The sequence below is a fragment of the Dryobates pubescens genome, chromosome 29, assembly GCF_014839835.1.
Source record: "Dryobates pubescens isolate bDryPub1 chromosome 29, bDryPub1.pri, whole genome shotgun sequence".
Classification (NCBI taxonomy): Eukaryota; Metazoa; Chordata; class Aves; order Piciformes; family Picidae; genus Dryobates; species Dryobates pubescens.
The window spans coordinates 7,134,207-7,146,284 of NC_071640.1; the positions used below are offsets into that span (position 1 = coordinate 7,134,207).

At 48.7% G+C, this 12,078-nt stretch overlaps 1 protein-coding gene across 2 annotated transcripts in view; it reads right to left on the bottom strand.

Moving 5' to 3' along the window:
* Positions 1 to 10,960, bottom strand: part of EEIG1 (estrogen-induced osteoclastogenesis regulator 1) — a 37,305-nt gene extending 26,345 nt beyond the window's left edge. The window contains exons 1-2 of one of the 2 annotated variants that reach the window (XM_054174575.1): positions 10,898 to 10,960; positions 9,074 to 9,710 (exon numbers count right to left, since the gene is read on the bottom strand). In XM_054174575.1, coding sequence (XP_054030550.1) covers positions 9,074 to 9,219 — 146 coding nt within the window. In that variant the 5' untranslated portion in view covers positions 9,220 to 9,710; positions 10,898 to 10,960. Of the gene's footprint in view, positions 1 to 7,144; positions 7,313 to 9,073; positions 9,711 to 10,897 lie in introns of those variants that run through there. The other variant, XM_054174576.1, reaches the window with a different exon arrangement.
* Between the last annotated feature and the right edge of the window lie 1,118 nt (positions 10,961 to 12,078).

Sequence of the window (12,078 nt, forward strand, 5' to 3'; positions counted from 1 at the left end):
TTTTACGTCCCCTGTGGCTGTAGGCTACAAACTGTATTCAGACACATTCCCTTGATTCTCCTCTACTGAGAGCAATGGACATGGGAGATGTGTATGCATCACTTCTGGAGGGAAGGCAACATGCAGATTTGTTTTGAAAGAAGAGCACACTTGCAGAGAAAGCAGGAAAAGCCATCGCTATAAACTGCGTCAGAAAGAGGCCTTAAAGAGAACGGTGGCCAAAGAGAGCACAATCAGCTGCTCCCTGTGCAGCAGGAAAAGGGGATTCAACAAAGCAGAAAGGCAGCAAATGTAAGAAACAGTTGTAGGAAACGCACTCCTCCACAAGACAAAGTTTCCCTTGCGGCAAGGAGCACTGCAGGCCACTGAAGGCACAAGATGAGCGGCACTGCACTTAAAAGGAATTCAACATTTATGCAGATGCAATTGCCTGGTGTGATGGAAGTATGAGATAAACCATAAAAGGCCGCTGACAGAAGCCAGGAAAAGAGCTTCCCACAAAAGGGTTACTGCATAATTAATCTGTAACAGGCAAGACTACCTCTGAAGATTCCCAATTGCTTAGCCTGGAAACAGGACTCCTTCACTGGCTGGGGTTGACCTGGTGCAGCAAGTCAAAGTCAAAGTGTGAATGCTACTGCTCTGTTCCAGGGCTATGGAGCATTAAGAGATCTGGAATAATTGCTGAATTATAAGTATCTTGCATTCCTCCCTCATATTCTGTGACATGCAGGCAGATCCTAGGCAATGATGGGAAGAACAGGAACTAGCAGCAGAAACAGAAAAAGCACAATGAAAATGTAGCCAAGCTGGCAACCCTCTCCTCATCCTATACACCTGTGAACAAATATCCACTGCATACCACCATACCCCACCCAGCTTCACCTTTGCTCTTTCAAGCACGGATAAAGCCTGAAAGAATCTGATACAAGCCCAGGGAGAAAAATAGTGTCAAAGCCTGAGGCTTTTCCAGACAAGCCTTTCCTTCCCCCCCATCCAGGCCATTTGCATTTTCATTTTGATGAGCAGTTCCCTCAAGGACTGGAATCAAAAGTGACTGTACAGAGAACAAGACAACTGAGAACCTTCAGCAGGGTTCACTCTGTTCTCCCCATTTCGTACTCCGCGTGCTCTTAACTTCCTTTCAGGAGGAATAGAAACTCCAGCAGCAGGCAGGAGCACAGGTAGGCATGTGCAGACCAGTCTCATGTGGCAGCTGCTGAGGGAGTCTGTTGATCATTAACCCAATATCCATTAGTGAAACATCTTACTGGAGTCATTTAATACAAAATTTTATTCTGGAAGCAAAATGGAAGTATTTGACTACCCCAAATTGAGATCCCGAGGGCCTTTCACATGGTTTCCTATTACAGGTTCCTTGATCTGCTTCTCCACTGCAAAGCCAGACTGGAGCATAATGCTTGGTAATTTCTGAAAGGCACTAAACAGGACCCTAATTTTGTTTTCCACATTTGGTACACTGAATAGCAGAGGAAGGGACTTGCCTCTCTGAGGCAAAAACACTGCTCTAGGAAGCTGCAACCCCCAAAGAAAGTTTTCCAGATTTAGTTGTTTATTTCAGAGCACATTTTGGGCTAGTTACCAACTACATGCAGGGGTGACAGTCTCTGTAGGTCTCTCAGCTGCATTGCTAATTAGTGCTGCAGCTTTCTAGCCATTCCAAGACAGTAAATCCATGTACTCTTTTCCTTCCTCCCATGCAAGCATCCTCAGTGCTTTCAGGCTGAACAGACAAGGCTCATTTCTTATTTAGAATACAGCAGTAAAACTAATTTTAGCCTCAGTTGCAACTCCTACTAAAATACAGGACCTCCTTCAAGGCCTCCTCTCACCAATGGACTATGACAAATTCAGCCAAAGGAAAGGCACAATCCTGCTCTCCTGCCAGCTCAGCTACTTTCCATCCGCAGGGAAAGCGACCGTTACAGAGACTGCACTGCTATTGCTTATCTAGAACATCCTGTCTCTTCCACACTTGCCTCGTCCTGATGCTATACTCTCCATGTGCTTCCTCTTCATCTTCCTCCTCATGCCCAGAACCCTGTCCCATTTCCTCGATCTTCTCCTCAGCCTTATCAACTGAGCTCCATGGGAGACCCACGAGAAGCACGCGGAAATGAGATCCATGAAGATCAGCAATTTTGAACCCCGCAGAACAATTCCTTTTCTTGCTCATCAGATTAAAAATACACCAAACAAGGAGGCTGTTCATGTAGTGAACACAGGCACAACTGTTTGTCTAGTGGGAAGTGCCTTCAAATCCAGGCACTAAAATGAGATGCTGAGTCCCACTGTATGGTACCAAGAGAGCTCATGATGCCAAGTCAGGATTACGATGGTGGTGTGTATCATGTCTCCCAGCATGTGCACAAAGGCATGCTATGAATAAACTGCAAGGCAAAAAACAAGCCTCTCATCCTGCAGGGTAAGCAGCTGGTACTGGGGTAGGGCAACACATTCAGCCACCTGAAATAACACCTGTACAGCAAGGATTACTGATATGAGGTCACAAGCCGTTACAGAAGAAACAAGCAGATCCAAACGTCGGTTCAGGGCACTCTTAAAGGCTTCTGGTTTATTATACAATGAGCCACAACTATAAGATAATTCCTGACCCGTTTCAGAGCAGGCTGTGAGCCCAGTGCAGAGCCAGCAGCTTACAGAGGATGCAGAACACATCCTGTTTGAAAGAGGGAGGCTGCACACAGAGCCACATCCGCCTGTCCTCGCACGGATGAGGCCTTGCAGAGCCCAGCGCAGGTGGATGTCGTGCGATGAGCTCACCGCCCAGCTTCCCCAGGCTTGTGAGCTTACTGACTTGCCCTGAAGTGAGGGAGGGAGACACCAGGTTCTTTCCTGAAATACTACCAGATGCAGCTTCCTGCAATAAAATAGTAAGAAGAAATAAATCTGTACCTACCTCATTTATCTAGAAACTGGTACCAGAACAACTTGCCATTGGCAACTTATGGCCTATTAAAATACCAACTGCTGTGTAGCGAGACCACAGGCTGCCAAAGGCATGCAAGAATTCCTCAGAAATACAGCTACAAAGCTAGAGTCAATACTGATGGCAGCTCAAGAGCACAAAGAATAAACAGACTGGAAGCCATTTAGATTTTCCTCTGTATTTCAGAAATAAATACATGTCTTAAAGGGTGGGAGCACCCTTTCCTACCTCCCCATGCCCTTCATCGGAGCTGATGGCATTGCCACCCTGCAAACCAAGCAGGCCGCAGGGTCCCAGTCTCTAAGCAGAACATTAATTTCCAATGAGTAATTTTTTGAGCCAAGGGCTGCTGAAACCACACAGATAAGGCTGCTGCTAAGAGTTAGTTGTCAAAGCAATGCCAGTTCAGAATCAGTGACTCTGGGGAAGTTTGAAAGCCAGCTGTATCCAAACACATTTACTGATGCTGTACACACAGCGTATCGCTTACAGCGCTTTAGATTACAGCTTCTCTGGGCAACAAAGCAGCCCCTGCCTGAGCAACAGCAGTCAGAACAGGAGGCACATCATGAACAGAGACTGTTCTTTACTCAACAGGATACAGCCCCTGTGGCAGGAAAGTTTTAACAATTCTGCTTGTCTTGTGACAGGCTGCAGTGCGGTGACCAGTGACAGGAAGAGGCAAGTCTGGCACGAAGCAAATCAACCCACCCTAAAGCCTGTGTGGTGAGAAGCCTGCAGGTGTACCAGCCAGAGCCCAGAAAAGGTGACAGAAATACTCTGCAAATGTGCAGCTTAAGATTGGTTGTTCCAGGGACCTTGCAGCAGTCTATTGCGTTTGCACTTTTCCCATCCCCCTTGTCAGAGGTTAAACCTCATCCACACCACCTGCTCTCACAATTTTCACCTACATTTAGCTACACTGCTGGAATGAAACCCCTTCTTCTCATCTTTGCTGTCTAGTTTCTCTATATTTAAGAACACAATCAGTGCAGGTACTGTGCCTTAACATTATCTTGGACTAGGTTATGTTTTACTGCGAATCATTTCTCGAGGCTGCCATCAAATGCCTCCTCCGCCAACACCCTCAACCCACTTCTGAGGCTGCAGCCAGGAGAGTCATGTTGGCATGTGAAGCTGCTCTGGAGCATTAAAACTCACTCTCTTGATCCATGTATTAGAAATGTATGTATACATAGAGAAGGTTTACATCTTCAGAAGTGTTTGCAACAAAAGCACTCTTAAAATACATGATCACACCAAGAGCTCTAGCAGAGGGCAAAGCTGAGCATACTTTGTCCTAAAATATGGAACTAGAAGGGTTTAGAGCCACAACCAAAGTTCCTTTCGCTACTATATCATGGCAATCCCACACGAGTCAAGAACTCAGTCAGCAAGCTTCTACTTCCACTATAGCTGTTTTTCTTCCCTCTTGGGGACACTGACTCTAGAAGAAACTATTTTGTTACCTAACCTTTGTTTCAAGGCAGACAGTGCTGAAGATTTAGATCTCAACTGGGCTGAATCTCTGATGAACCAAACAGTTAACGATTTTCCACTCTGAAAGAGCCAAGCTGTTGAATGCCATTACCTCAAGCATGCTGTAACATCAGGCACAGGGACTATTTACACAAAGACAGTGAATTAGTTGGTTTCTAGCTCTCATCAGAGAGCTGCATTTCAAAGGTGGCATGACTTGTCCCTCCCTTCACAAAGCTTCTGAATCCAGAACACTAGCCAAGCGTTAGCAGAGCAACACTTCTCCTCCTTTATGTCCTACAGAAATGAAAAAGTTGTGTGCTCCACTAAGAGGCAGGCAAGTAGCTTCAGGTCTGTACCTCCACAAGGATGACAAAGCCATGCTTAAACAAAAGCTGACCTCAGTCCACAGGGAGCTATCAGGATGAAGTGCCTCCCAAATATCAGCATTTCCTTTGGCTTTCTGGATACAGCTTTACACCAAAACCGAACTGAACAAAGCATGCTGTACAGGAAATGGCCTTTCACACTTACTCAGTTATAAATTGCAAGGCTAAGAACATTCTCAGTCCACGCTTACGGCACCAAAATACTTCGAGGCAGGACCACCCTAACAGGGTCAGCTCTTCCCAGATCAAGCCTGCATGCAAAGAGCTACTGAGCTGCAGCAGAGAAACTGTGGTCTTTAGTTCAAACTGGCACATGAGGCCCAGAATCAGAAAACCAAGCTCTAAGGCTGCATGTGTTTGAAAAAGCACAGTCCCAAAGGAAATACAGTCTGAGGTGTCTTCAGAAGACAATGAGGAAGGTGAGAAATGCCCTCAAAGTTGCTGTTCAACTCATGCAAAACAGCCTCTTCCCTAGAGCCAGCCATGGGCTTTCAGAGTACAATCCCTTCCTTCACATCCAGAAATACCCGAGTGAGGCTTGGCACGGGAACAGAACAACTTGGCAAGTTAACATCCAACAATGTAGGATGAAGTGTCAGGAGTCTGTGGATAACACCTGGCTTTTCACTTCCTTCACCATCATGCACCAGCAACGCTCGCTGGCAGCACACAGCCAGAAATCAATCAGCAGTGAGGTAAAGAGCATCTGGCTATCACTCAGCATTAACTGACACTGTAAGGGGGGGGGGGGTGTGTGTGTATGTGTGAGGGTTACAATTTAATCAATTGAATCTCTTCTATGATACCCAAAGATGGACATGTACGCACTACACCAGTCTGTAGCTTTAGGCACTCATTTGGATACCCAGGCTCCTGCCTGCGACAATGAACAGATCTGAAACCTCTCCATGAGCTTATCGTATCATCCCTCTAGGAACAAAGACACACACCCCAAAAAAAGCTTCAAACTGGTACAAAATGCAGCAGCCCATCTGCTTCACAAAAACGGTTGCCATGAATACATCCCTGCTGCTCTCTGCCTGCTATTTTTAAAGCTACTTGGGAGGCAACCGAATTCACTGGTGGTTGTGCTATTTCAGTATCTGGATTAATGCTATTCAAGGAATACATCAGGACTTCTCCGTGGGGAAATTGAGCCAGGTATAAGCCAGGCAAGCGCTCTGAGGCATTCTCAGAAGACCAACTTCTGTAATCCAGTGGCAGGGTGATAAGCTCACAGACAATAGCTGCTTTTCAGGCAGAGCACTGTAAACTGAAACGGGTGAGTCTTATCCTCAGAAGCCCCACCAAGAGTGTAAGGAGACTTTACAAAGGGAGGGGAAGAGACCAGCAAAGGTGTATCTACAGCTGCAACTTTAGTCAACATAAACCCATGTTTTAAAGCAAGGCCTGTGCACAGCAAGTGTGGAAAACGGGTACCCATCTGCAAGGACGAACCAAACCAATCCAAACAACCCAAGAGGGGCAGATCCCAAAAGCTGAATATGCTGACAGGTTCTGAACCTTCCCAGAGTGCCTTGAACTCCTAAGAGTGTTAAGCCTTCAGACACGTTCCCCACCATCCTGGGCAGAGAAGGTGTGAGCAGTTCACAACCTGGGAGCCCCAGCTTGGGCTGTGCCCCACTGGACCCATAGCACCAGGCTGCAGCTGGTACCTTCAACCCATTTGGAAATGGACTTGTGACCAGGACAGGCTGACAGGAGCCAACAGCACAGCCCTGATCTACTCTGCCCTCCCTCTCTACTGTGCTCACAGGTCAAGTTAATGTGGTTCCACCTATCAACTCATTGGATAGATCACATCCCCACAGCTCGCCACAGACCTGCACAAGCTGTCAACTAAGTCTACTGTAAATAACCTGAAAGAAAAACGTGTCTCTGGGGATTCCTGTGTTCTCAGACAACACTTCTTTCCAAATCACCAGTCACTTGAGAAAAAAGGGAAACTGATTTAGTGTGTCTTATGAAGGGTTCCTCTACTTCCTTTTCACCTTGTTTACAGACTCCAAATGACATGGGACACCTTGCTGGTATCAGTTCTTGTTCATATCAGTTCTCTGAAAACTCACAGGCAGAAAGAGCTTCTGGTCTGCTCGATCACAGCTGCACAATTCCTACTGCCACAGATTGCAGAAGCAGCCCAGATCGATTGCAGAGCAAACACCAGACTTTTTTACGCAAGCAGCTCACACAAGATGACCTGATGGACATTACAACATGAGCATCCTTGGAAGTGGGTGCGTTCAGAGAACAATCACAGATCCTAAATAACATGCAGACTTACAACATGGACACAGCATCTGCTTTCCTTTAATCTTTCCCCAGATCCAAAGAGAATCATGGAAATGGCTAGAGGAATACAGAGCATGATCTTGGGATCCTCTCCACTCAGTAATTCTTCTCCTCACCGTTCTTGGCAATTCGTCCCTCCTGAAGTTTCTCTAACTGCAACAGTGGAAAATATTTGGGAAAGGTCAAATGACTCAAAACCACTGAGACTCGTAACTTTTCAAGCAGGAACAGGTCTCCATGTGCTTTCAGTTAGAGCACAGACAGGTTAGGGGAAAGGCGGCAAACCCAAAAGCCAACTTCCCCTTTGCTCGTTTAGGAGCAATCAAGCTGGTTGAAAGCAATGTGTGTGTTTGGTTTAAATTACAGATGATTGCACTGCTGGAACACATCTGCAGCACACCGTGCTGAGCGCACTGCTGAACCCCTGCCAGCTCAGCAAACAGCCCAGCACAACCCCAACGGGCTGGCAGCAGCAAACCCCAGCCAGACTCCTTGAAGCTGCTTTCAGGGACGACAAGGAGAGAGAGAGAGGGAGAGAGAGGGGGAGATGGACATTTCGCAGCACAGGCATTTTCTGAGACACCCTCCAGTCCCATTCATTTTATTACCGCTCCAGGAAGCAAAAGGGTTAATTTCTCTCCAAGTTCACATAGTATTTGAATTCCTTAGATAAGCTGCTTCCACCAAAACCAAGGACCTAGCCTCAGGGGAGAGCACGGTAAGGAAAAGCTCTTTTGATAGATTTCTTCAAAAGAAAAATTAATTCAAAGACCATTTTGAGGTGTTCCACGCCCACGGCTTCTATAGACTTCAGAGGTTGCACCATGCCTCTGGAAGAAAAACCAAGCTTTGAGCAATGCTCTGCCACTTCTATTTGCAAGACAGGAATGTTTTACACTTGCCCAATAAAATCTGCCTCCCTGAAATGAGAAAGCTCAATGTGCAGCACCACAAAGAGGAAAACCAGACCAAACCAGGCTTTAGCTCTGGGATAAAGCAGTTAAAGGCTAGCACAAACTAATCCCATATCTTTAAAACTGATCAGTCACTCAGCAAAGCTAAAAAACAAGTCTTGAAAGCCACTGAAGGCTTCCTTCCCATCTTGAGGCAGAAAGCAAGCAAGTCCGGGCTGTTAAGGAATTTGCTTTGCATAGTGCTGGTGATAATCTGTGTGCATAGCTGGAAACAAAGCAAGTTTTTATTAGCAATTAGTAAGAGGAATGGGGACAGACCTGCCTGAAGGAATCAGAGAAACGCCAATACATGATGGATGAACAACTTTATAACATGTGCAGCAGAAGGAACACACAGAGAAAGAAAACATTGCAGCTATAAACGTGGAAATGCAACGGGATCAGTTCGAGGAGATAAATTGCGCCTTTAACACCGACAGCTTTGACTCCAAGCAGCAGCTTTCCCTGGCAAAGCAACTGGCAATGCAAAGCAAGCTACTTCCACTCCTACCAAGAACAGTCATTCTGAAGCAAAGTTGGGAAAGGTTGGTTTGCCTACGTAAAGTTTTCTACCGAGTTCAATTTCCTGTCAGCATGAAAGGAATACAGCATAGGGTCTGAAATAATGCGAGAACTTGGGCAAGGCAGGGAAAAAAATCCCAACCAAACATAAAAGGATTTCATCCATAAACCCCAGCCCCCTCCAGGGAAGAGACCTCCCACTCCCTCCTAAAATCTCTGAAACGTTCAGTCCAGCTCTGATCAGCCAACACCACCCAGGCTCAGAGCTCTCTAGCTCTGTTCTTCCCCTGCTCCACAAAATGATGTGGCAAGTGGGGCCCTACAACAGGACTATTAAAATCCCATCAAAGGGCAGGCAAGTGGTGGCCATATGCTAAACTGCTCAAGTGAAGAATAACCAGGGAAAGAAGCACAGCCAGGAAGCAAGTCTGCAAGCAGCGTCTTACCTGGTAGATAAGCTTGCAAAGTCTCCTCCATCTAGCAGCCTAATTTTGCAGAACAGAACCCCATTCACAAAGGGGACAGCAGTCAGCTCTTCAAGAGTGAAACTTGTCTGAAACTTGAATTTCTTCTTCTTCATCAGGAAAGCCATGGGCAAATTCAGCGTGAAAAGGCCAGGAATTCCAAACAAGATCAGGGAGGAGCAGCTCAAAACACACACACGCAAGCAGAGGAACGGCACTCGTTCCAGGAGCACAAGCAGGGATTGAATTCCAGCTCAGTTACAACAACGGCCCAGCTTCAAACACACAACTCTCTTCTCTTTGGTGGTCGGATCTGGCTGTGGGATCATTGCCACGGCAGGCTTCAGGTGAGGAGGAGAAGGTCAGATTAAATCTCTGCAACATCTCCAAGAGAAAAGCAAGGGAGAGAAGTTAGTCTCAGCTCCAGACCAGCCGGAGCTGTCCCAGTTTGAGGGTGCAGTGCTCTGACTTCAGCACAACCCCTCCAGAAAGCATCTCTTGTGGAAAGTCATTCTGAGTCTCTGAAGAAGGCTTAAGTCTGTAGGCAGCACATTCATAAAGCTTCCAGTTTCTATCTTCTCCTCTTGTGCAACTCCTTGGTACAGGTCTTCAGGTCAGCCTTTGGGAAGGAAATGAATAAATTAGTCCCAGCCAGTCTTGGGCTCCTCCTCCTCTAAAACCTGTTTGGATGGGTAATGTTTAGTCCAGACTCATACCAGTCTTAAGAGGTATAGCCCCAATTAGCCTGGCCCAAACATCCTCTTCCCCCTTTTTGCCTGGAGCCAGCTTCACTGTTATCATCCTCCTCATAATTCCTGGTTTGCACAGCAAATAATAAAAATCTTGTCTATTTTCACCCATCATTTTCAGATGCAGTTTACAGAGAAAGCTGTCTAACAAGAGAAAGCAAAAGCCATCTCAAGAAATGCAAAAGTCTGTTTCCTTTCTGCATTTCTTACCAGCCCTAAGCATTAGCACCTGTATCTTATAAACGGATAAAACAGCGCAGAGGAAAAGCAAGCAGTCTGCTCCAGATTACACAGCATAACAACCGAATCAGGTCATCTGGTTGATCCAAAAACCAGGCCCAGAGAGTGCGCTGCCTTCCCCAGCACCACGTCCACACCAAGCCGTGCCCTGCAGTTTTGGGGCTGGAGGCGGTCGTTTCATTACACGTTTACACAAAACCAAAAGCAGAGAGGCAAGAGCTGATTAGCATCTAAAAGGGACAAGGTTATCAACACCAAGCAGTAAACAATCCTCGCCGATACTCGGAACTAATGACTGCGAACCAGTGCAGGCAAAGTTGCTGCTGCTCAGGGGTGCGCGGTTGAAGACCCTCTCCCGCTCGGGCGGCAGCAGGCGAACCCAGCCGGCTCTGCCCGCTGTGCCGTGGCCCGGGCACCTCCGCAAAAGCATCGCGGACTGTGCACCAAGATGCGGACAGGTCTCAGCCCATCCCCGACCCCGTCAGCCACGCACTAGGCTGCAGAGGTCGCAGCCCATCCCCTGGCATCCCTGAGCCATGCACTAAGCTGTGCTCAGGTCTCAGCTCGCTATCTGAGCCATGCACTGAACGGTGGCCCGGTCTCAGCCTGCCTCCCGGCCCTGCGAACCACACAGTGAACTGTAGCCGGGTCTCAGCCCCTCTCCCAGCACCAGGGGCCATGTACTGGGCCGTGACCGGCGCGAAGCCCAGCTCCGGCCCCAAGAATTGCACATCGAGCGGCGGCCAGGTCTCAGATCCCCTTCCCGGCCCCCCAGTCACGAGAGGTCTCAGCCCCGTTTCCCGACTTCTCCACCGACCTGCGGCTCGGTTCCGGCCAGGTCCCTGCCCGGCCCTGCTCGCACCGTCTACCCTCGCCTCGCCAAAGCCGCCGTTGCTCCCGGCCACAGCCGCCGCGGCTAGCGCTACGCCAACTACGGCCGCTACGCCAACAACGTAGGCATCCACAAGGCAAAGTAACACCACCACAGTGCTTCGGGAATACCAACCCCACACTACGTAATCTTCCTCCCCGGGGAGGGATAAGGGGAGCGCCAGAGTGCCGCTGCCCGATTGGACAAGCAGCAAGGAGGCGGGCCGACCCCAGCACGACTTTGATTGGCTGTTCCAGCTGGGGGCGGGCAAGAAAGCTCAGGGATTGGAGGCGGGTACTGTCCATTTGGGCAAGGTCCGCCTCCCGGCTGAGACAGTGGGCGGGAAGCGGGGGTCTCTACGGTGGCTCCGGTGTCGGCTCAATGGTGAGAGTGGTGGCAGGTCTGTTCAGTGTGGCTGCAGGGTCAGTCAAGTGGCTGCAGGGGATGTCCCTCGGACTTCCCGCCCCCCAGGATGTGTCGCAGCCCCTCGGCAACCCGAGCAGCACGGAGTGTGCAGGGCTGGCAGAGGGGATGGCAGGCCTTGTAGCCTTCAGTCAAAGAGTCCCTGCCTCGAGATGATGGCAGAGGCATCTTTGACAGATTTGCGCTCTGCATGTGACCTCCTTAGCCTTGCCCGTTGACAGTAGGTCCCTGTGCCTTCCTTGCCCAGGCAGCTCCCAGTGACATCTCTTCCCAGTGGTCCATCACACACTGCTCTTCAGGCAGTGTCTCCTCCAATGCAGCAGTGTGGCCACCCAGGCCTTGCTCTGTGCCTCTGGGTACCACAGAGCGGGCTGTGGGTCGAGCTGACCACCAGCACCTGGACTGGTTGTCCTGGAGCAGGAGGGAGGCCCTGTTACCACACACGCCTGCAGGCATCGCAAGGCTGGGCCAGGAGCTGGAGTCTCACCCTACGTGTGTCAGATGCGGCAACCAGTTAAATGCATCTCTTCATAAAATGGCGCCCTGTTATTATGTGCTGCTGCTGTGTCCTCTGCTGTGGCTGGGATCCCTGGTTAGGCAGGATTCCACCCTTCAAGGGCAAGCGGAACAAAATGTCTCTCCTTGTCCTGAAGGAGTTTGCAATCATCAACGTGATTTGCCTAGTTTTTAGTGTCATGGATGTG